Here is a 25,795-nt window from a genome sequence, read left to right as displayed (position 1 = left end):
GCTGTTTTGAAATAGTGCTTGGGAACAGAAGGACTGGATGAGGCCCGATAAACCGAGACTCGAGCCAGACAAAACAAAGGTACAGTTAATGGGAGGTTCATCTGCCTAGTTAGGCGGCCTTCAAACTGTTATGGATGGGGTTGACCCAGTCTCCCCAAACAGGGGTGGTTAACCTTTGTTTTGTACCGAGGGCCACAATGACCATGGTGCCCCCTCAGGAGGGTCACATGGCAAAGTGGGTGTGGCCAAAGTATAGAAGTGGCCATGGTAAGAATCGTAGTCCTGAATGCTGCCATCCAAAAACACATTTTCTACCAGCTGTTCTACACTATTTTAATTGTTTGAATCATTTGTTATTAAATCCAGCAAACAAACAAATACAGTGGTACCTCGGCTTACATACGCTTCAGGTTACAGACTCCGTTAACCCAGAAATAGTGCTTCAGGTTAAGAACTTTGCTTCAGGATGAGAACAGAAATTGTGCTCCAGCGGTGAGGCGGAAGCAGGAGGCCCTATTAGCTAAACTGGTGCTTCAGGATAAGAACAGCCTCGGTCCAGTATATCTGAAGGAGCGTCTCCACCCCCATTGTTCTGCCCGGACACTGAGGTCTAGCCCTGAGGGCCTTCTGGCGGTTCCCTCACTGCAAGAGGCCAAGTTACAGGGAACCAGGCAGAGGGCCTTCTCGGTAGTGGCGCCCGCCCTGTGGAACGCCCTCCCATCAGATGTCAAAGCGATAAACATCTACCTGACATTCAGAAGACATCTGAAGGCAGCCCTGTTCAGGGAAGTTTTTAATATGTGACATTTTAGTGTATCTTTCATCTTTGTTGGAAGCCGCCCAGAGTGGCTGGGGAAGCCCAGCCAGATGGGCGGGGTACAAATAATAAATTATTATTATTATTATTATTAACAGTTTCAGGTTAAGAACGGACCTCCAGAACGAATTAAGTACTTAACCCGAGGTACCACTGTAATATAAATTTCCAAACGGCATGTTTTTGGGAGGGGCTGCTTGCTCCTTGTTGCAAGCAAAAGCTCTCTTTAACTGTTTTCTTATTACATTCTGAAATGCATTAGATGCAAACTAGAGTTATCCGGGTTTCTAATTCATTGATTCCGAGAGTCAGATCAAAGGCTGCCAAGGCATTTCTGCTGCTGCCTGCAAGGTGACATGCCTTTGATCTCAACTCTACTAGTTAAAACTGTGCACACAGAGAGAGAGATAGCACAAATCTGCAGTTACAGCTCTCCCATTAAAGTTTACTGCCTTGTTTTGCATCACCTGTGCTTTTAAGTTTATACATCAGGCTTAACGTGGCATAGGCTGCTTTCACACAACTTTAGTTTATCGAGAGCACCTGCTGTTTCTCTACAGCATTCCAACCGTCACTTAACAAAATGTCAAACATGTCAAAATGTCACGATGACAAAGCACAGGGACGCTTTGCTGCTACTGCCTTGAGCCAGATATATATAAGGAACGCCATTCGCTGGGCGAAAACCTGTTTCAACTAATCATGTCTTTACAAGCTGTCTTTACTTAACTGTCAGGTGACACCGCCTTCTCCACCCTTGGCACTGGCAAAAGTCCCAGGTAAATATCTACTTTGGCCGTTAACTATCTGTGGCCTTTTAGAAGCAAGTGGGATGCATTTAATGTATTTCTCTTTCCTCTCGGTTTTAATGGGGGGGGGGTTACTGTCCATTTGTATGGTTGTTATGTCGCTCTGGATTGCCCCGGGCAAGATCAAGCGAGAGACAAATTTAATAACAAAATTAAAATACTTCTGTGTCACAGATCCTGAGAGACCTGCATTGGCTCCCAGTACATTTCCGAACACAAGTCAAAGTGTTGGTGCTGACTTTTAAAGCCCTAAACGGCCTCGGCCCAGTATACCTGAAGGAGCATCTCCACTCCCCATTGTTCTACCCGGACACTGAGGTCCAGCTCCGAGGGCCTTCTGGCAGTTCCCTCACTGTGAGAAGTGAAGTTACAGGGAATCAGGCAGAGGGCCTCCTTGGTAGTGGTGCCCGCCTTGTGGAATGCCCTCCCATCAGATGTCAAGGAAATAAACAACTATCATACTTTTAAAAGACATCTGAAGGCAGCCCTGTTTAAGAAAGTTTTTAATGTTTGATGTTTTATCGTGTTTTTCATATTTGGTTGGGAGCCACCCAGAGTGGCTGGGGAAACCCAGCCAGGTGGGCAGGATATAAATTATTATTATTATTATTATTATTATTATTATTATTATTATTATTACTACTACTACTACTACTACTACTACAGTGGTACCTCGGGTTACATACGCTTCAGGTTACATATGCTTCAGGTTACAGACTCCGCTAAGCCAGAAATAGTACCTCGGGCTAAGAACTTTGCTTCAAGATGAGAACAGAAATCATGCTCCGGCGGTGCGGCAGCAGCGGGAGGCCCCATTAGCTAAAGTGGTGCTTCAGGTTAAGAACAGTTTCAGGTTAAGAACGGACCTCCGGAACGAATTAAGTTCTTAACCCGAGGTACCACATTATTATTATTATTATTATTATTATTATTATTATTATTATTATTATTACTACTACTATTATTTTACTGCTACAGAATTAGATCAGAAGCCTCATCAGCCAATTTTCCCTCAAGTTGGATGATAAGGATAAGAGATTTCATGAACTGAGACATAGGGAAGCTGGTTTGGCAAGAAGTCATGTGTATCCAGTGAGCCCACATAGTTTTGATCATATAAACCAGGAATGGGGAGCTGGTGGTGCTTGAGATGTTGCAGGACCTCACCTCCTGCTAGACTCAGTCAGTATGGCGAATGGTCAGGAATATTGGGAGCCACAGTCTGACAACATCTCATATAAACATTGCTAGCTACAGCCCATATATTAACATGGACTCAAAAGTCTGTGCTCAGGGGCAAAGGGGCTTAGTACATCCTTGGTAACTGGTGCATTGAGAAGCCGTGTCTGTTGCAAGGAACGGAGGCGGTCTCCTTGCAGAGATTTCAGTTTGGTAGACGTGGGACAAGGGGGATGTGAACGGAAAGCCCAAGACTCGTGCCAAGTACTAGCCCCAAAGGCACAAGCCTACCCCACAAATACACACCCAGCCAGATACACAAGAATTCCAAACACAGCCTGCAAACAGGCCCCAACAAATGGCACTTGTGTGAACTGCAGCCTTCAAAAACGTCAATGCCAATTGGAGGGAATACGGCAGGATAGCACCGTGAAGTCTCTGTGGAAACAGCATGGGTGGTGAGCGTAACTGAACAGTGCAAAAGGACTGTGCAAAGTAGAGAGGATGGCAACTAGGCATGTTCGGAAACATACCAAGTAATTTGCAGAGGCGCAGAGAGTAAGCTAGAGCATAGGAGCAGCAAGCCAAAGGCTAGACAGGAAGCTACTGTACTTTTCCGTCTATAAGACGACCCCATGTATAAGATGCTCCCTATTTTGGGGGACTGAAATTTAATAAAATGGGGGAGATGGCTATATTGCCAGAGTTGTTTGGGGAGGGTTGTTTTTGGGAAAGATTGTGCAGAGTTGTTGGGCTTTTTTGGGGGGGGGGGGTTGCCCAAGGTTCTTGAGCTTTTTGTGGGGGGGGGGGGAGATGCAGAAAATCACTAACCCTAAAGACAAGAGCTCAGAATTGCTTGCATTGCAGAAGGTGACAAGTGTCTGCCCATTCGCAAACACAAGCTGGAAACCAAACACTCAATTGCCGCAGTGTCAGCCAATCCAAGGCAGCCCTTGACGCAGCAACCAATCACCTGCCCAATTAACGCAGAAGCAGCCAATCCAAAGCAGCCCTTGACGCAGCGACCAATCACCCGACCAATTAACGCAGGAGCAGCCAATCCAAGGCAGCAACCAATCACCTGCCCAATTAATGCAGGAGCAGCCAATCCAATGCAGCCCTTGATGCAGCAACCAATCACTCACCAAATTGCCGCTTACAAGCTGCAGCTCACAGCTACAACCAATCACCCAGTCCCCAAATGCACTGCCCATGTATAAGACTAGCCTAGTTTTTAAACATTAATTTGGAGTAAAAAAAAACCTCGTCTAATACACAGAAAACTAGGTCCGTTCCCCCCAGCCTAGCCTATTGCGGTCTGCTTTGACCAGCAACATTTCTTCTGGGTCCCCGGCAAATGTTTTCCCCCGAATCCTTGAAAAGCGCCGATAGCAGGGACTGGACCTCAATGCCACTGAGCGGCAAGACTCCTCCCTCCCCTGAGATCATTTGAAAAGGCCTTGCATAAAATGCTCCAGTCCTCATAGCTGCTTCTCAAGGGCATCTGGAAATCATATAGATGGCATCGTTTGGATCTTGCGCGTATTAAATTACATTTCATTATCTGATCGCTTCTGCCTGAACAGAATGTACCTAGAAATGAAAGGGAGGCAGCAATGAAGGGAAGCGGCTGACTCTCAGACGGCAACTGATCTCATTCCACGGACGAGGAAAACTCCCACTGATTTCATAAGGAGCTCAAACGGCACACTCTGTGGGCATAAATAAAGGGCAGCAACTCAAAGGAGAACGGCTTAGGAGCTGTAAAAATCTGGATCTGGAGCCATATGCAATCTCCTGGATACTTTTATCGCTCCCACTTGAAAAGAAGTTGCCTCGTATCCAAGGGAAATGTTTGTATCAAGTTCAGGAGAAAATAATTATTTCTATTTACAAGGCCAACCTGAAGGCTCTCAGCGTGTGTGTAAGACAAAGACAGCTTCTGCCACAAGGGATTTAAGAAGGAAGGACATGTTACGAGGGAATATGTGTGTGGGCCCCCAGAACATAACCCCCATGTTATTGGGGTGGGGGCGACAGACGCCTGCATTGAAAAATCAAGGCACATATTAAGGGCCCTTTTCAGGTGAGGTTCTATCATATCCTGGCAAATTCAGGTTGTACAATCAAAGCTGATTTAGTGCTCTCAATCAACAAACCTGCTACTCCTCCCAAACGGAAGTAAGGCATGCCATGTAACACCAACTGCCCTGGGAGTCCAAGGGAAGAGGGAGGAAAATAAGCTGAGATTCCAGGGGAAGAGGGAGGAAAATAAGCTGGGATTCCAGGGGAAAAGGGAAGAAAATAAACTGGAATTCCAGGGGAAGAGGGAGGAAAATAAGCTGAGATTCCAGGGGGAGAGGGAGGAAAATAAACTGGGATTCCAGGGGAAAAGGGAAGAAAATAAACTGGGATTCCAGGGGAAGAGGGGAGTGGGGGAATAAGACAACCCAAGGCACCTGCCCCTGCAATAAGGTCCTCTTCCCCTCTCTCCTCCCGCTGCCAACTGGGCCATCTACCAACAAGTACCATGCCCGAAAGATGCCAGGAGACGGAGGGAAGAAGGGGAAGACAATGCCTGGGGCCTGCTCCAGAGGGTCTCCCCAGAAGATCCTAATGATCAGATTGCTCTGTACAGGGGTGACCTGCCCAGCAGGTTTCTTGGTCCCAAACTGTTTAGGTCTTTAAATGTCAGCAGCCGTACCTCGAACCTGGTTTGGCACACCAGTCCAGATCTCTCAGCCATGTGCATAAAGTTAGGCACTGGGGCAGCTTCATCTTACAATAGCTGCTGCTATCCACCATGGGAGGTGACCAATGTATGGACCACCATGGCAAGGTTAGCTGCCACACAGATGGAGGTTGGAAAATGGGGACCTTGAGCCACTGAGATTCACTTCTATTCTGGTTTTGTACACTCCAGCGTTCTCTGAATGCACAGTAGATAATAAATCTTGCAATAAAGAAAAAAGTGACATTGATTTGGGCAGTTTTCCCCAACCTTGGGTCTCCAGCTGTGGGGTTTTTTGGACTACAACTCCCATCACCCCTAGTCAGCAGGACCAGTAGTCAGGGTTGATGGGAACTGTAGTCCGAAAACAGCTGGAGATCCAAGTTTGGGAAACGCTGATCTAGGAGAACACCCCTTCCCAAAAAATTTGCACCTGCTCCTTGAGAGGGAGCGCAACTCTGTCCGGTATAGGTACACAATTCAGTTCTCAGACCTGGAAACCGCACCTCAATTGGGTGTCCACCTGGATGGGATTCAGTTGCAGCCCATGACTGCACCACCATTCAGATTGCAGATTGAAGGGCTGGAAAATCTCATAAACTGTATCAGCAATCCCCATGCCTACTTCCTTTCCCCTGGCTTCTGCCTTCCGTCTCTTCCCTGAGTATTTTCTGCCTACACAAGATGAAAACAGTCATCAAAATAACTTTCTCCGCAGCTGATTCGATTTAATCTGGGTGTGGAGGCAAGTGTAGGTTCCACCCACCCACCTCCAGCAACTCCCATGCGCTGAATTCTTCCTGAGCCAATTAAAAGCTGTCATCCAGTTTGCAGGGTCGTTAACATGTGCAGCCGGGCATATTCAATGCGCGTGAAATTGGCAGCGCTTGCGCAAAGAGAGACATCTCAGCGTTTTGTTTGTCTAAGTCAGTGATGGCCAAACTTGGCCCTCCAGCTGTTTTGAGACTACAACTCCCAACATCCCTAGCTAACAGGGCCAGTGGTCAGGGATGATGGGAATTGTAGTCTCAAAACAGTTGGAGGGCCAAGTTTGGCCATCACTGGTCTAAGCGCAAGCCAAGATCTCATGGTTGGAGAGGAGACCTGGAAAGTACAGTACCGTCTAGAAACTCAGAATCAAAAGTGGCAGGATGGGGGGAGCAGCAGCAGGAGTCAAATAAAGGGTTCCTGTAGCCAAAAAGGTGTGTGTGTGTGTGTGTGTGTGTTTGTGTACATGCACACACCCAAGGCCAAGTTCCTGCAACCTACCCCATATTTTTCTTCTTGAGTCAAACACTCTTCCGTTCTGGCCCTTGCTGCCGTAACTACAGTGGTACCTTGGTTCTCAAACTTAAACCGTTCCGGAAGTCCGTTCCAAAACCAATGCGTTCCAAAACCAAGGCACACTTTGCCATAGAAAGTAATGCAAAACGGATTAATCCGTTCCAGACGTTTAAAAACAACCCCTAAAACAGCAATTTAACATGATTTTTGCTATCTGACGAGAGCATTGATCCATAAAATGAAAGCAATAAACAATGTACTGCCGTCATACAATCAATCAATCAATCAGTAGTTGAACTGGGTTCCACACAGTCACACACAAAAAAAAAGAGAGCCGCAAAAACAAAAACGCAAAATCAATAGCAAAAACAGACAGACCTCAGCTTAACACTCAAAACAGAAGTGTGGCACTCAAATTGGAAGTGTAATACTCAAAACGAGGCATGTTTGGCTTCCGAAAAAAGTTCGCAAACCGGAACACTTCCAGGTTTGCAGTGTTTGGGTTCCAAGCTGTTTGAGTACCAGGGCATTTGAGAACCAAGGTACCACTGTATTTCTTGTCTAGGTTGGTTTCAGTGTTCATTATGACACAGTTGCAATTCAAACGAACAGCCAGATTAAAGGAATTTGTACAAATGAGGACTGATTATTCTGAGCACTGAGTTTTGGGATTGAATGTGTGAGTGCAATTTTTGGGAATCGCAACGTGTTTTGGGATTTGCAGCATGTGAGTGCAAATCTAACAAGGTTATGTTTATAAAACGTCAAACAGCAACTCTTGTGTGAAAAGCACCATTAGAAAAGTCTTCCCCAACCTGGTGTCCTCTAGATGTTTTTGGGCTAGGACTCCATATCCTCACTGACCATGCTCTCTGGGGCTGGTGGGAGTTTGGAGTCTGACAACATTTGAAAGGGCATTCTAGCATGAGGAAGTGCTGGCAAAATATCTTGAAAGCACAAGTCTTTTTGCTTCTCTTTGCATGCAATCTGTCCAATTTTTTTCCACACCAGTCATTTCTTTCCAGACTTCATTGACCTTCATCATGATTTACAAAACGTCACTGATAACTGGGGAACACTGAAGAGAACCGGTTATTCCTAAACATTTACCTGGGTGTTTTTGTTTTAAGATCCAATGCTAAAAAACAATGGACTCCTTTCTGTTGCAGAATGTGAGAAAATCAGAAAATTTCAGGGATATGAATGCCTTCTAGACAGGAATAGGCTGAAGTCTGCCAGCAACAAAGGCTTATTTGCAGAAGGCACAAGCTTCCGTTTGAGCTCCTGTCCCCTTTGTTTAGGGATCAAGGTGTGTTCTGCCATTTCACTGTTTGCTTAGGTGAAAAGCCACAGAATTTGAGGTCAACTGAAGAAACCACCTCCAGATATTAAACTTGCACAGAGCTTTTTTAAAAAAGGATCCCTTGGGTTATTTACTGGTAGGTACAAGAACATAGACGGACTTTTAGTTCATCATGGCCCAGATGAAGAATTTATGTACCTGGTAATGATGCAACCCAGGATCAGAAGTACCGTATTTTTCCCTCTATAACACGCAGATTTTTTCTCCTAAAAAGGAAGGGGAAATGTCTGTGCGTGTTATAGAGCGAATGTGTGGTCCCTGGAGCCGAAAAATCAGGCAAAAATCAAATCGCGGCGCTTCACGGAGAAGGGAAACATGAAAAGAGGAAGCGGCTGCTTTCCTGCATTCTGCCTCAGGGTCTTACTGCCCACCCTCCTCTGTTTCGTTGCTGTGTTTGCTGAAACAGAACAAAGAGCAGGGAAAGCCCCTCCCCTCCAGGCAAGCAGAGGGGAATTCCCCTCTGTGCTCCAGTGCGGCTGGGGGAGAGCGAGAGAGAGGGGGGAAGGGAGAGGGGGGGAGGGGGAGGGAGAGAGAGAGGGGGGAGGGAGGGAGGGAGGGAGGGAGGGAGGAAGGGAGGAAGGGAGGGAGGGAGGGAGAGAGAGAGAGAGAGATAGATGGCTGGCTTGGGTGGGGGGAAACTTTTGCCTTTCTTTCCTCCCTCCTGTTAAATCCCTCTCCTGCATTCTTAGCCAGCTGCTTCTCTGACACCCCTCTCATGTCCCTTCTTTGTTTTTCCTTCGCTCCCCACTTAAAATGTGGTTACAAAGCATAGATCCACATGGATCCTCAGGATCTTTGCATTGGGTCACCCCAAATTCACCATCAGATCACATAGCATGTCCATGGCTACAGCCTGCCCCCCCAAAATCACGCACCCACTGTTGCCTGGGGCTGCAATGGTGCAACAAACGTGGTTAAAAAGCATGGATCCACATGGATCCTCAGGATCTTTGCATTGGGTCACCCCAAATTCACCATCAGATCACATAGCATGTCCATGGCTACAGCCTGCACCAAAAAAGTCACGCACCCACTGTTCCTTGGGGCTGCAGTGGTGCAAAAACGTGGTGAAAAAGCATGGATCCACATGGATCCTCAGGATCTTTGCATTGGGTCACCCCAAATTCACCATCAGATCACATAGCATGTCCATGGCTACAGCCTGCACCAAAAAAATCACGCACCCACTGTTGCCTGGGGCTGCAATGGTGCAAAAACGTGGTTACAAAGCATGGATCCACAGGGATTCTCAGGATCTTTGCATTGGGTCACCCCAAATTCACCATCAGATCACATAGCATGTCCATGGCTACAGCCTGCACCAAAAAAAATCACGCACCCACTGTTGCCTGGGGCGGCAATGGTGCAAAAACGTCGTTACAAAGCATGGATCCACAGGAATTCTCAGGATTTTTGCATTGGGTCACCCCAAATTCACAATCGGATCACATGTCTGTGGCCACAGCATGAAGCCCAAAAATGATACATCCACTGTTTCATTCAGAATGCTTTTTCCCTTGTTTTCCTCCTCTAAAAACGATGTGCGTGTTATGGTCAGGTGCGTGTTATAGAGCGAAAAATACGGTACATCACCTCCTTACCTTGAAGAACTTCCATAGGCAAAACTGTCCAAGCATTTTCCAGGTAGGAGATGTAAATGTAACGAGCTGTGTTACAAGCAAGGCCGATATACAGGACTCTAAAGGTAGGAAAGAAAGAAAATGACACGGGCTAGTTTAATGTTTGCCATGTCTTGCACATAGTAACAAACCAACAAACAAACAGTTACTAGGCTGGCTTAGAGCAATTTTCTGGCAGTTTTATACAAGGTAGAAGTTTAAATAAATGAATGTAAAAAAGGTAAAGGACCCCTGACAGTCAAGTCCAGTCACGAACGACTCTGGGGTTGTGGCGCTCATCTTGCTTTACTGGCCGAGGGAGCCAACATTTCTCCACAGACAGTTTTTCCGGGTCATGTGGCCAGCATGACTGAGCCGCTTCTGGCGAAACCAGAGCAGCGCATGGAAACGCTTCCCGCCGCAGTGGTACCTATTTATCTACTTGCACTGGCGTGCTTTCGACCTGCTAGGTTGGCAGGAGCTGGGACAGAGCAACGGGAGCGCACCCCATCACGGGATTCAAACCGCCGACCTTCCGATCAGCAAGCCCTAGGCTCAGTGGTTTAGACCCAGCTACTGCTCTATAACAGTTCTTCCCATATAGCTCCTTTTCTGAGATATTGGTTCATTGTGCTTCCTTGCATTAATATGGACCCGGCCATTTTCAAGTTAGGAATGACCGCTCTCTCAAGTGATTTTAAAAAGGGGGGGGGCAGGCAAGCTTCAATGTTAGTACTGTCTCCTGCCCCCACCTCCAAGACTCTTACAAAAAAAGAGGCTGCTGTGTTTCATGTACCGAACTGGAGGAAGGGAAACCAGGTCTCTGCAGAGGGATCAACTTAACCATTATGCAAGGGGAGATGTGTAGTTCTATAGTGGGGGGGGGGGAGTGTACAGTCTGCAAAGGACTGAAATAAAGTAAGATGAAGCATGAATGAAATGGTCAGGAATTGTTGCCTAGGAAGGTACCTCTCCTAGACTTGCCACCTTTTGTTTCTAAAGAGTTCCTTGCACCCTGAAAGGTTCCTCCCGCAAACTAACATGAAGAATATAACTTTTAAAAAGTATTGAGAGCCCCGTGTGGTATAATGTTCTAGGGGAAAGACTGGGACCTGGGAGACCAGGGTTCAAATACTCACTCCCCCATGAAGCTCACTTCGTGATCCTTGGCCAGTCACTGTCTGCCAGCCTAACCTACCTCACAGGTAGGTTGTTGTGAAGATAAAATGAGGATTGGGGAGAGACATGTACACTACCACCTAGACCTCCTCTGAGGAAAGGTGGGGTGTGAATGTAAAATATATAATAAATAAGAAGTCAGAAAGCAAGTACTGTCACTGAAAGGGGATTTGCGAATAGCTGGATCACCTGAGACAGAAGAAAAACAGCTGCAAATGTGAAAATCTTTAATAAAAATTTTAAAAACACAACTTTTAGCCATTACGTGCTGACAGCTGGTTGGCATGGAGGAACTGTATTATACAGTCATACCTCAGGTTGCAAACGTGATCCGTGCGGAAGGCACATTCACAACCTGCAGTGTTCACAGCCTGAAGCGCCGTGTCTGCACATGCGCATGATGCCAAAACACGGAAATAACCAGTTTTGGTACTTCCGGGTTTGGCACAGTCCGCAACCCGAAAACTCGCAACCCGCAGCGTTCGTAACCCGAGGTATGACTGTATGAGGAGGACACAAATCAGTGAAAAAGTACAATTAAGCATAACTAGTTATGCAGGGTTTTTTAAAAAATGTTTTGTTTAAAAACGTTTCATAAAATGTATTTGGGAGGTGGCAGAATGAAATATTTTAAAACTGTTTCCAGTCTTTAGAGACACAGTTTATGGCATTCACATGCTATTTACACATTTCTCAAACTGAGATTGATCCAGCTCTGGTAGTCTCTAAGTTTATAGCATCTCAAGTGTCTAGTATAAACAACAGACAAGGAAGCATATCCAACCAGTTACCCAAGAATGGACTCTTTATTTGCTTGTAGTCATTGCTAACAAAGCTCTCCGAAGAAGACAATAAAACACTTAGCAAAATTCCTGGCTAAACAAAGTAGATAAATCACGTAATCAGTTTCATCAACTGAAATTAATTATTTTCAAACATTTCATTTGTAGCAAACGTCTCTTCATTTAAAAAACAAAACAAAACAAGACTTCTGAAGTTAATACTGGAATATTCTAGAATACTCAGACAGCAGGCACTGATAATCATAATACCTATGAATAACCGCCCTGAGACCTCCGGGTATAGGGTGGTATATAAATAATAATAATAATAATAATAATAATAATAATGTGTCAAGTCACTTTTAGATGTATGCTTGCCAAGACTGCCTCCTTTTTGTATACATTGACCCACTGTGTGCAGGAGAGCTTTCAATTCTTTTTTAAAAGAACAAAATTTTCTCTGATGATATGTAGTTCAACTATTGTGAGAAACGGAGGATGAATTATTCACTCCCCCCGCCCCCGGTCATTTCTGATTTATGTGCATCCCATAATGCCCTTGTTTACTCAGCTCTTTTCTATCTGCAGAATTCCAAAGGAAGTCCATCCGAAGAAATAATTTACACACACAAAAGAGAACAAAGCAATTGGTCAAATATTACTCTATACAATGCTATTTTTCTAAAAAAATGAGTGCCGGAACTCACGCCTCCCTTGTTCTCTGTACAGCGGTACCTTGGTTCCCGAATGGCTTAGTTGTCGAACAAATCGGCTCCCGAATGCCGCAAACCCAGAAGCAAGTGTTCCGGTTTGCAAATGGTTTTTGGAAGCCGAACGTCCGACATGGCTTCTGCTTAAGTGCAGGAAGCTCCTGCAGCCAACTGGAAGCCGCGTCTTGGTTTTTGAACGGTTTCAGGAGTCAAACGGACTCCCAGAACGGATTAAGTTTGAGAACCAAGGTTAAGTACTTAATTCGTTCCAGAGGTCTGTTCTTAACCTGAAACTGTTCTTAACCTGAAGCATCACTTTAGCTAATGGGGCTTCCTGCTGCCGCCGGAGCACAATTTCTGTTCTTATCCTGAAGCAAAGTTCTTAACCTGAAGCACTATTTCTGGGTTAGCGGAGTGTGTAACCTGAAGCGTATGTAACCCGAGGTACCACTGTAATGGCAATGGTGCCCACCTGAGAGGTGCCAGAACTGAGTTCCAGCTGGAAAAAAAAGCCCTCTGTATTCCCTCTGTACAGTGGTACCTCGGGTTACATAGGCTTTAGGTTATAGACTCCGCTAACCCAGAAATAGTGCTTCAGGTTAAGAACTTTGCTTCAGGATGAGAACAGAAATCGTGCTTCGGCAGCGCGGCAGCAGCAGGAGGCCCCATTAAGCTAAAGTGGTGCTTCAGGTTAAGAACAGTTTCAGGTTAAGTACGGACCTCCGGAATGAATTAAGTACTTAACCCGAGGTACCACTGTATTCCCAAAGAAGTGGCTATTCATTGTTGTCCCTTGCCTCTTTGTGAATCTGCTGAACTACAGATTCACATTCAGTTTCCTGCAGACCCAATTCATTAACCGTATCGCATAGCTACGTTCTTGGCGCGTGGTTCTCTCCTATGTCATAAATAACACTACCCCCACCAATACTGTCAAGTCTTACACAAGTGTGCATCCTTATTTTTTTTAGATTTCAGGCAAAATATATTGAGCAGTCTTTGTGTGTCAAGGGCATTACAGTGGTGCCTCGCAAGACGAATTTAATCCGTTCCGCGATTCTCTTCATCTAGCGGTTTTTTCGTCTTGCGAAGCAAGCCCATTGACAGCTTAGCGGATTAGCGCTATTAGCGGTCTAGCGGCTTTTAGCGATCAGCTGAGAAGCGGCTTATCAGCGGAACAGCTGATAAGCGGCTTAGCGCTTAGGGAAAGGGCGGAAAAAAGCGGGGGGGAAACGCGGGAACTCGCAAGATTTTTTCGTCTTGTGAAGCAACCCCATAGAGAAATTCGTTTAGCGAAGCGCCTCCAAAAACGGAAAACCCTTTGATCTTGGTCTGACTACACTGGCTACCAATTAGTTTCCGGGCCCGATTCAAAGTGCTGGGTTAACCTATAAAGCTTTAAACGGCTCAGGACCACAATACCTCTTTCCATATGAACCTACCCGGACCCTGAGATCACCTTCTGAGGCCCTCCTTTGTGTGCCTCCTCCTCGAGAGGTCCGGAGGGTGGCAACATGAGAACAGGCCTTCTCTGCAGTGGCTTCCCATCTGTGGAATGCTCTCCCCAGGGAAGTTTGCCTAGTGCCTTCATTATACACCTTCAGGTGCCAGGAAAAAGCGTCGCTTTTTAACCAGGCCTTTGGTTGATCTGTTTGACATCCTATGCCCTTTTAAAATGTGGCTCTTTTCTATAACGACTCTAAAGTGAAACTGTATTTAAATGAAGAAAAAAATTGAATTCTTGCAGCGGGGCAAGCTTCTCATAGTATGGTACCTCCGATTCGCCAACCATGCACTTTCTCAGCTGCTAGAGTTACCCAGACTGGAAGATTATTGTATATTATGTTGCTACCAAAAAAATAAGATAAATAAGCAGCGAGTGACCTACCTCTGTGCCCCAGAATATTTTGTTACCTTAGGCAGAAAATCTTCCTCATTCATTTGGCAAAACAAAATGGTATGCATAAACTAATTCAAAGATGAAAGGTCATAAATCTATTTCCTGGGATGTGGGGGGGGGGGGAGTGTTATGTTGGAAATTTGAACAGGAGCAGATGAATTTTGTGGACCAAACATTTCTACTACATCAGAAACCAAAGTTCTTTTAAAGCAACCTCCCAAAACCGGGTTTTCTTAACGGTGGCATTGCTTTAAAGGCATACTTGTGTTTTTTCAAGCAAAACATGCAAAAAATGACAGTTCGGTCATTAGTTTTGCCAGGACTTTCCCTTGAAAGGTACTCTTATTTCATTTATGGCAGCATGGCAGAGAGATATGGAATCTATGTGATGTCACCCTGCATTACAGTGCTGTCCTGGGCAAAGTCCCAGCTGCCAAATATTTCCCCTGTGGCAGCTTTTGAAAGATCATCTTTCAAGGTTAGGCACTGGGAACTCTATTTGACCCCAACGACAGTTATTATCCATGCTATGGAGAACAATGCGTTTGCACCAGTAAAATCTAAGCCTGAGGCTATAATCCTATACCCACTTTCCTTTGAATAGGCTTTGTTAAACTCAAGGGGGCGATTGCAAAAGGGCTCACTTCTGAGTACTCACAGGTTTGCACTGTTAAGGTACGTGTGGCTATATCCAAGTGAATTACACTCTGGGTGGGGCCCACTGAAATCACGCCAAATATGATTCAGTGGGATACAATTCAGGCAATTCCAGCTGGTCCACTCACAGCCTTACTTAAGAGCCGGTTTGCATGCATGTATTTCTTGTGTGGTTACTATAAAAAGGTAAAGGGAACCCTGACCATTAGATCCAGTCGTGGCCGACTCTGGGGTTGCGGAGCTCATCTCGCTTTACTGGCCAAGGGAGCCGGCGTACAGCTTGCGGGTCATGTGGCCAGCATGTCTAAGCCGCTTCTGGCGAACCAGAGCAGCGCACGGAAACGCTTTACCTTCCTGCCGGAGTGGTACCTATTTATCTACTTGCACTTTGACGTGCTTTAGAACTGCTAGGTTGGCAGGAGCAGGGACCGAGCAACGGGAGCTCACCCCGTCGCGGGGATTCGAACCGCTGACCTTCTGATCAGCAAGTCCTAGGCTCTGTGGTTTAACCCACAGCGCCACCTGCGTCCCTATACATTAATGTAAAAGGTAAGGTTTCCATGTGCTCTGCTTTCCGTAACATTGCGCAATAAGCGGTTTTGTCATGCTGGCCACATGACCCGGAAAAGCTGTCTGTGGACAAATGCCGGCTCCCTTGGCCTGAAAGCAAGATGAGCACCAAAATCCTATAGTTGCTAGTCGCTTTTGACTGGACTTAACCGTCCAGAGGTCCTTTACCTTTTATACGTTGATGCATTTGAAAGTCTGAATCATTTACCCCACCCTGTTCAAAACATCTCCACAGTGTCTGGTTTTATGCCAAATAACGGCTATCAACAAAAAAACAAGCCTTTCTCATGCAGTTTTTGAACTGGCTTCAGGTTGACAGTTGTCATGCAGATGAATTTATTAATCTGTAATCCTAACAGTGGATGGTACCATGTTATGCGGGAGAAATAAAACCATCAACAGGTTAAAAGGTTTTCTTTTTTAAAAAATCCAGAAAATACTGGGGAAATCCAGAAAATAGCTCCTCAAACACTGACGTGTCTAATAGATCAGATATAATAATACTGAACATTTACATAGTTCTTTTAACCCTTCAAAGAATTTCACAGGTATATTCAAATATAACTCTTACAACAGCTCTTTAAGCTAAGTTATTATTATGCTTCAAATTGCACATCAGAGGAATGAGGCTTAGAAAGAGTGGCTTTCTTAAGACCACCTAGTTCAGTTTTGCCACATATGAAATTTGAACGAGGGACTATCCCGATTCACACCTTAAGCTATGTACACACGGTACATTTTGGGAACTGTAGTTTCCCCCAAAAGAGCTGCAATTCCCAACACACTTAAACCCATTATTCTTCCCGGGGCGGGGGGGAGACAGAGGTGCTTTAAATGTATATACAGCTTCACTCCCCTGGGCTGCAATCTTAAACCCACTTACTTGGGTGTAAGTCCCACTCACTTTAATATAACTTGGTTCTTTGTAGATATGCTTAGGACTGCACCGTTTTGCCATCACAATTCTTTTGCACCTTCAGATGCGGCGGCAAATCTTTGGCTCTCCAAATGATTCAACTCCCAGCAGCCCCAGGCAGCATGGCCAGGAATCAGGATTGACGGGAGCTCTAATCCAGCAACATATGGAGAGCCAAGGTTTCCTTGTACTATTACATTCGTACCTTGGATCCTGAATGCCTTGCGAGTCAAACATTTTGGCTCCCAAACGCCACAAACCCAGAAGCGAGGGTTCCGGTTTGTGAACGTTCTTTGGAACCCAAATATCCAACGGGGCTTCCGATTGGCTGCAGGAGCTTCCTGCAGCCAATCGGAAGCCGCGCTTTGGTTTCCAAATGTTTTGGAAGTCAAACGGATTCCATTTGACTTCCAAGTTACGACTGTATTGTCGGAACTCCGTTCGACCGAACTGATAAGGCTCATCTTCGGAATTGCCTCCCGACGATTAATTGACGACCTGATCCTTTGATAAGGCCTCAGGAACGTCGTCCCAGCAGAGCTTCAAAGCAGCACGGAAGGATGAGATAGTATGAGCTACATTGCTATGCTTTATTTTCTAGCTACGCAGAGAGCTGTGAGAGCAGAGAGCAACAGAACAAAGGAACCAGGAAACCACTAACGTCACATCCCGTCTCCCTTCCCGTCAGACTTGAAGGTCTCTGGAATGTAAACAGAGTCCTGTGACTCCCAGCAGCTGCTCAGTGATAAGAACAGAAACTAACATTTATATCTATGCTTGGCGCAACACTGACTACGGCTAGTCAACTTCCACCATACCGTTTGCTTACCTGATGTGTCCAATTAGCTCGATCAACTTGTGGCTGAAGAAATACGCGGTCAGTTCGGATACGTGACTCAGGACGGAGCAGACCCCGAAGAGAGTGGTGGTGCCGTTCAGGTCCTCCAAGTGCCAGTAAAGAAAGGTGAAGACAAATCCGTACCCAAAGCCCATGAACCAAGCCACAAAGAGCACGGAGCCATATTGGATACTGCAGAGCAGCTTTATCAAGTCCCAGAAACTAAAGGAGGGCGACTGGCTCATGTCACTCGGGGTCTCGTTGGAGGAGTCGTGGGAGGAGTTCCTGTCCGCCTGGGAGACGTCCCCTTCTTTGCTTTGGTTCTCCTGTTTGTAGTGGTTGTAGTGGAACCGGAACTGGGTGGCCACGATCAAGGAGAGCGTCATCAGCACGCCAAAGACGATGAAAACAATCCTGTAGTTCTTGTACTCCGGGGCTTTGCAGCCTTGCCCTTCGATGAGCACATCGATGCGGGTGGCGTCGATGCCGATTCCTACGGAGAGCATGGCCAGGCCCCAGCCCAGAGAGCCCCACATGCGCTGGAGCCCGTAGCGATCTCGGTGCTTGCCAAGGTACTGCAGGGTCACCGTGTCCACAATCGTGACCGACGAGGCGCTGAAAAACTCCCCTATGATAACAACCATCAGGATGAGCAGGAAGATGGCCTCCACTTCCTGGTGGTCGTAGACGAGAGTGGCAGCCCCGGTGGTGGCAGCGGGAGGCACCGTCGGACGGGTCAAATTCCCCAACGACCCGGCAGTAACGATGCCTTTCGGAGTACTGGGAGTGACCACGCTCTCTTCGGCCCTCAACGCGTTCCGCGTGGTCAGAGGGAATGTGGTTTCAGGAGGAGTTGAGCTCACCGCCGCCAAGCTATAAGGAGAAACGTCTCTTTTCCTCCGGCCCTCCGGTGACGCAGCCCGGGCGGTAGGAATCGCCGAAGGAAGGGAGACGTTTTGCGTGGTTGCCGTCGAGAGGTGGCTGGCGTTGGTGGGAGAGACTGGCGGCGGGAACTTTGGTACGCACCTTAAGGTAGCCGGTTTGACGAACCCGATTCCCAAATTGAACAGCACCCAGCACAGGAGGGAGAAGAGGAGGACGACTTTCCCTTTTTTGAAGCGGTCCGCCACCACGCCCCAGAACGGAGCGCTGCAGAACTCAATGAAGTACCTGATGCCCACCAGCAGCCCGCTCTGGCTGGGCGTCATGCCCAGTTGCTTGTAATACACAGGAAGCAGTGGGTAGAGCGAACCATAAGCAGCATAAAAGAAAAAATAAAAGACTTTGGAGATCAGGAGATCGTTGTTCACTTTGACACAGTGCTTTTCGAGCCAATCCAGCTCCTCGTCCGGAATGGTGGTGGTGGTCTCTGTCGAAGGTGTATCGCTTTGGGTTTGGGGGTCTGGCTCCTTTGAAATCCCGTTGAAAGGGTCAGCGAGCACATACTTCCTCTTTTGCTCCTCTTCGTCGTCGGTTAAAATGGCTACTTTGTCGTCGGCTGCCATGGCTTACTGTCAGCATGAGCTACGTGCCCAGATCTCCAAACTTTAATTCAAGTAGCCTGTGGAAACACACAAGAATCACCACGGTTAAAACACCATGCTTAAATATAGGCTAAAATATAGACCAGGGATGGAGAACATGATAACGGCCAGACGTTGCTGGACTACAACTCCCATCAGCCCCAGCCAAAATGGCCAACAGTCATGGATTTTGGGAAATGTAGTCCAATAATTTCCAGGGGGCCACAGGCTCCCCATTATGATATACTCATTTCCTATGGAATAAAATGTGTCTTTTATCATTTATGGTTACAGTTCAGGATCTTAAACAGGACTTTAGGACTATTAGCCCTTATTTACAGAGATATGGCAGCAAAGAATAACTCAATTTTTTACTAACAACTTTGATCCTTCCTACAGTAACATAAGACCCAGCAACATCTGTAAATACAAAACTAAGAAACGTCTGCATGCAATTGTCAAAAAATCTCCAGTTCTTATTATATGAATGACTGTACTCCAATAAGGAAAGGACAAAGGATTATTAAAGAAGTGTCTCTATGAGAAATTAATGCCAAAGTTTATTTACGTATCATTAATTACTTATTAAATTTCCACCTTCCTTCCAAAGGAGCCCAGCGCAGAAACCAACAAGGGATAAAACATTAAAATCACCATAAAAAATGTCTTTTAAACAATTTCAATACTGATGCAGCCTGGGAAACATCTCAACCTAGAAGGCTTGTTGAAAGAGAAAGGTTTTCAGCAGGTGATGAAAAGACAACAGAGATGTCGGCCAATTGGTGCCAAAGAAAGATAGAACATTCTTTATGTATGCAACAACTGCAGCAAGAATACTTATTGCAAAGTATTGGAAGACACAATATTTGCCCACCTTGGAAGAATGGCAGATGCAAGTGATCGACTACATGGAATTGGCAGAAATGACTGGCAGAATCCGAGATCGGGGAGAAGAGTCGGTGGAAGAGGACTGGAAGAAGTTCAAAGAATACCTCCAAAAATACTGTAAAATGTTTGAATGTTAAAATGATGTTGGATATAAAGATAATATGGCATTAGTGACTTGGTAAAAAGAAACATGTAAAAATGATTTGGAAAAAGAGGGGTAAGACCAGAGTATTATTATGTCGTGACTAAACAAATGATATAAGGGACTAAGTTATAAAGAATATGTGATAAATGGCTTAAGAGGAAAGGAAAAGAAACCAAAGGCATAATAGGTTGAAATGTATAAATTGGGCACAAGATTGGAAAGAGGGTAGGAAACTGCTGAATTTGATTGTGTAAAGGGGAACACAGAAAAGGGAGATGTGAGGAAGTCAGGAAAGAGGGTTACAAAGATGGTAAGCAAGGAATAATTTTTTCTTTGTTTTTTGTTGTTTTCGGTGTGCAATTTTTGATTGTCTTTTTCTCTGTTTTTGCTTTTCTTTTTTCTGATTGTGATATTTGTTTTATTATGGAAAACTTTAATAAATATCTTTTTTTAAAAAAATAGACAACAGAGATGGCACCGGTCTACTATATAAATTCAAATAATCATCATCATCATCATCAACAGGGTAGGTGCTACCACTCTAAAGGCCCTGTTCTTACATTTTGCAGAATAGACCTCCTGTTAAGTTGTTATTCACAGGAAGCCATACTGTGCAGAGTACAGTGAAGGGATGATATGATCTTTCAGGTATTATCAGTCAGGAAGAATATTATGGATCGACTGCAAAGAAAACTTGCTCTAATTCTTTTGGAGGGATGGCATTACCTCTTCTGGCTAGAACCCTTTGTGCCACATTGAAGGCTGTTCTGGTTGATACCACAGAAGTAAGGCCTATTAATAATATCAGTGAGTCTCAGGTTGGGGCCTGATTTATTTATTTTTAGTGACAGTGTTGGCTCTGCTTCTACAAAACCCACAGGTGTTCAGTACCTGAGGGGGTGGGTGGGAATGGGAACAGGCCACAGAATTCATACTATAAAGGGAAGAAATGAATTGTGCTAAAAAGTGAGGGAACAGTTCCTAGCAGGATAGATAAAAATCAATTATTTTTAAAAAAATATTGGTTTTTTTATTTAAATTGATTTTTTTTAATTTAAATTGATTTTTTTATTTAAATTGGATTATTAAAATTAAATACTTTTGGAGGAAAAAATCTTTCTAAAGACAAAGGCTATTCATCAGGAAATAAGGATTTGTTTTAAGTTTTTCCTCTGTGCTGAAACTCTAAGTTTTTTTGTTTTTTTTAAAAGGTTAAACCACATCAGTTAACAAACATGAATACATATGCTGTAATGTTTTTGTTTTAGTTAAATAAATTGTTTAAATTGTTATTAAGGAAATGATTATTTTTCTCCTTCCAATAAAGCACAGAGGAAACGTTGTCCAAATATAAACAGCTAGCTTATTAAACCTCACAATAATTATCTATGTATTTCTAATAGTATAACCAAATCAGTAATTTTTGATATAAAAATGTAAAAAATAACTCTGAAAAGTTATTATTCCAGAAATGAAACCTTCATCTGGTTGTAAATATTAAGATTATACCAGCAGGAATGGTCTTTCTGTTAAAAAAAAAAAAGAAAGATTTAAATTAAGTCTTAATGACTAGTGATTTAAATCGATTTGATTTAAATCAAATCCACCCTGGTTCCTAGAAACCTGGGAGGGCTTTTCACCTCAGGAGAAGGGTGCAAAAGAGCCCAGGTCATTAAGCATGCAGCTTTCCTGAGTTTTTTCAGTCCTTTCCACATTCCTACACAAAATGACTGGATCCGTACTTCTTGGACTTTTGGGCACATCAGAAAAATCAAAATGGGAGACGACTATTCAGAATGCCCTAGTAAAACAGCGTCACAGCCGGAAGTACTTTGTGCAAATATATCGAAAAGATTACAGTTCAGACGGCGATGAGAGTCGGGAGGCAATTAAAAGAATTAACGGAGGCAGAATCACACATAAACACATATTATGCTTTCTTTCGCTGTACCAAGCGTGAAGCTACGTCTAGTAGATGAAAAGCTGAACAAGGTCTGGCTTCGAATGCCACTCTTTGGTTGTTGTCGCATTCATTTTCCGAGGAACCATTGCAAAAAAAGGGAGTGTGTCCATAGGGACAAACTTCCTGTTACATCACACTCAATTAATAATAATAATAATTTATTTATACCCCGCCCATCTGGCTGGGTTTCCCCAGCCACCCCGGGCAGCTCCCAACAGAATATTTAAGAATGCGACAAAATATCAAACATTAAAAACCTCCCTAAACAGGACTGCCTTCAGATGTCTTCTAAAAGTCAGATGGTGGTTTATTTCCTTCAAAGCCTGACTCTGCCCTCCTCACAACCACAATCCCATGAAAGGAATGCCCAGATAGGGCTACAGCCTCCCACACACTCCATAAAAATCAAATTTTCAGAATAAGTTTTCAGGGCCAGAGCCCACAGTATCCCAAAGCCCCTTATGAACGTGGTCAGGTTAAAATCAGTTGCAATTATGATGCATGATCAGGTACCATGATGAGATGAATGACACATTATTATGAAGTCCAAATCCAAAATCCGAATAGATTTTGCTGTACTATCCAAAATCTGTGGCAAAACCATGAAGTCTATACCACTTCCTTTTAGATTAGATCTATGTGTTTTAGGCACTAGATCCTTCCTCCGTTCTTCACAAGATTGGTCAATAAAGATTAGGCCAACAGATCAGTCAAAAATGGCTCAAATACTGAGTCAGGTGTTCGTTTTTTTAAGCATTAACTTTATTAGAAAAGGGGGAAAAAGAATTAGTGTTTAAGTCTTCAAGGGCCTTGGTATTTCTGCCAACTCCTTAATAGTAATTTGAAACAATCAAATTAGCTTTTATAACATCATAATGTGGGAATGTCATTGAACTGGCAAGCTTTCTGGAGATGGAGTTTGTATAAATTAGTTTAATAACAAACCAAGAACCGATGGCAATCTCTTCACTAGTATTATTATGGGATGGGCAAAATGAAGGCGGATTGGATAAAGTATTGATTCTATTATTTTTTTGTTAGCTGCCTGGATGTTTATCGCAAGACATATTTAAAAGAGCTAAATAAGGAGGGTAAAATCTGGCCCATGGCTACTGATGACAAATTAACTCAAAAATTAAGATATAGTAGAGTAGAAAAATATATAATATTCATTTTCAACAACTAGGCAAAAAAAATTTATTTTATGACAACAATGTTTAAATGCCTCTAGGGAAATATGGTACTATTTGGAATTCTTAATAACTCTTCAGCTTCAAGTGAGAATACCATAAAACTCTGAGAACAATATCCTGATATTACAAATAAAACATTTTATTTTTATTTTTAGAAAGGGCATACTACTACCCTCCAATAGCAATAATTATCCTTCTCCCCAGGGACTGTAAATGTAACAACCCCAATTTGTATTGTTTGGGTATGCTTAATTTTAATTCAATTGTATGTTTTCTGCTTCGTTTCCTTATTTTGTATATGTTATAAGTTAATGTTATGTGTTACACAATAATATGTTTCGAATAAATAAAAATAAATATTATGATGAATTCTTTTTACTTTCCACAGCATTTCTATAAATGCTAACCATTTACCAAACATTTTTATTTTATACAGGAACACCAGGTCAATCTATCATTTCCCAACCTGGTGCTCTCCAGAGACTACAATTCTCTTTAAACCATTTTTGCACAGCCATGTCATGTTTGGACTGGTCAGAGTTGTAAATACAGAAAAACTTCAGTGTGCCAGGTTGCAGAAGCCTGGCCTATAATTGCATGGTTTTTTGTTTTGTTTTAATGAAATTTTAAAAGAACAGAAATAATGCAAAATACAGGAACCATTTTAAAGGAAGCTGAAAAAAGCTACACCACGGTATTCTTGGCTTTGTAGAATATTTGCGAAGAGTTGACTGCAATCAAATATTAAGTAGTTAACTAACTGGTCAACTGCCAATATTTGACTGGTCAATTGACCAAATGAAATTCCTTCTATAGATTCTCTTAGAAAGCTAAAACTACTGAGAGTTTTGCTCAACTCTTCCAGGAAACCATACGGTTTCTATTTCGTAACATCTACCCCGGTTACCGATGACAGTGTGGTTTTCTACATGCGCTGAAATACAACTCCCTAAACCTCTGAAGGAAATTATGACTTCTCAGAAGTTTCTGTAAAGGGACTAAAAAAATTAAAGGAATACAGTCATACCTCGGGTTGCAAACGTGATCTGTGTGGGAGGCACATTCGCAACCTGCAGCATTCACAACTCGCAGCACCACATCTGCACACACGTGTAACGCGATTCAGCGCTTCTGCACATGTGCAAAGCGTGATTCAGTGCTTCTGCGCATGCGCTGAAACCCAGAAGTAACCCGTTCCGGTACTTCCGGGTTCAGCACGGTCCATAACCCGAAAACACACAACCCGCAGCGTTTGCAACCCGAGATATGACTGTTCTGCTGAGATTGGATGATCGAAAAACCATTAGAAGACTTGAGTAGAGACCCCCTGCCTTATTTTAAAGCCATTGTACATTTGTGAATGAGCTCTTGCTGCTAAACCTAAGTCACTAGTTCCTTAATAATAATAATAATAATAATAATAATAGTTTATTTATACCCCGCCCATCTGGTTGGGTTTCCCCAGCGACTCTGGGCGGCTCCCAACAGAATATTAAAAACACGATAAAACATCAAACATAAAAAAATTTCCTAAACCTAAGGTGAATATCAGATACAGAGTGAGGTTGCCTAAGTTGTCTTAATACTTGCTGTGCAAACTTTTCTTTGCAATGCATGCATTTGCATAACTGTGTGGGGGTTTTTAATGAAAATTCAGGATTTGTAAGGATGAGGCAAGTTTAATCGCTGGAACAATCTTATTAACAGCAAATACGGTGATACTGAAGTTTCTGATTATATATAATTGTATTTATTTATTTTATTGCACTTTACCATAAGGTGCTTTTTCTAGGTAAAACCAAACCTTGCAGACATTTTCACCACAGACAATGGGTGGGGGGCGGGAATGCCCACCATCACTGATCTTCATCCTCAAGATCAGGGGTCAGCAATTTTTTTCAGCAGGGGGCCGGTCCACTCTCCCTCAGACCCTGTGGGGGGCTGAACTACATTTTTTTGGGGGGGGGGTGAACGAATTCCTATGCCCCACAAATAACCCAGAGATGCATTTTTTTTAAAAAAGCACACATTCTACTCATGTAAAAAACAACAGGCAGGCCCCAGAAATAACCCAGAAATGCATTTTAAATAGAAGGACACATTCTAGTCATGTAAAAACACACTGATTCCCAGGGCCAGATTTAGAAGGCAATTGAGCCGGATCTGGCCTCCAGGCCTGTTTGCCTACCCATGCTCAAGATACTAAAGTAGCAATATCTCTTATCTACCCCGATCGCCCTGAAGTTTAGGTCAGGTTGAACCCAGCAACTTAAAATGGACAGTCAACAAATATTTGCCTTTTGAACTTATCGATTTCCAGGTGCCTTTTGGGCTTACTGGTTGCATGCAGATGAGCTTCAACAGAGAGCTTACGCCCTCCCCCAACATGCAAAACTGTCCCTTGCACCTTTCAGAGCTGCTGAGGTCACAGAAACCGAGGAAGTCTGGTGAACAGCAACCATGGGGGAAAACCCCAGAAATGGTGCTGTTTAGCCAGCACAGCTGGCCATAAGCTCACCCGCAGATTCTTCTGCAAGAGTAAGCAGTGAAGGAAGAACTACGCTGAGCAAATGAAACCAGTGTGCATTACTAAATGTCAACCGTGCACTGACATCTACTTAATAAAAGGGAGGACGTGTTGCAGTATGTGTAAATATCCGTACGGAAGGAGCAAAAATTGGGACCAGCACCACCAGGGCCGGATTTAGGTTTGATGAGGCCCTAAGCTA

At 44.1% G+C, this 25,795-nt stretch overlaps 1 protein-coding gene and 1 long non-coding RNA gene across 9 annotated transcripts in view; one reads left to right on the top strand and one right to left on the bottom strand.

The window, feature by feature from the left end:
* The window catches only part of MFSD6 (major facilitator superfamily domain containing 6), a 43,637-nt gene that overhangs the window by 11,652 nt on the left and 6,190 nt on the right, over positions 1-25,795 (bottom strand). For all 3 annotated transcript variants that reach the window (XM_081872302.1, XM_081872304.1, XM_081872303.1), the window contains exons 2-3: positions 17,346-18,915; positions 9,785-9,882 (exon numbers count right to left, since the gene is read on the bottom strand). In XM_081872302.1, coding sequence (XP_081728428.1) covers positions 9,785-9,882; positions 17,346-18,859 — 1,612 coding nt within the window. In that variant the 5' untranslated portion in view covers positions 18,860-18,915. The remainder of the gene's footprint in view (positions 1-9,784; positions 9,883-17,345; positions 18,916-25,795) is intronic.
* LOC309335567 lies at positions 1,106-25,709 on the top strand. 6 transcript variants are annotated; one of them, XR_014153576.1, is made up of 3 exons: positions 1,106-1,596; positions 23,503-23,608; positions 25,387-25,709. It is a non-coding gene; the product is annotated as an uncharacterized lncRNA (long non-coding RNA). The 6 variants fall into 6 exon arrangements; XR_014153577.1 differs by lacking the exon at positions 1,106-1,596 and adding an exon at positions 20,415-20,558; XR_014153578.1 differs by lacking the exon at positions 1,106-1,596 and adding an exon at positions 20,577-20,717.

Source organism: Podarcis erhardii (genome assembly GCF_964252035.2).
Source record: "Podarcis erhardii genome assembly, chromosome: 1".
NCBI classification, from domain to species: domain Eukaryota; kingdom Metazoa; phylum Chordata; class Lepidosauria; order Squamata; family Lacertidae; genus Podarcis; species Podarcis erhardii.
This window is presented reverse-complemented; position numbering and strand designations above follow the sequence as displayed.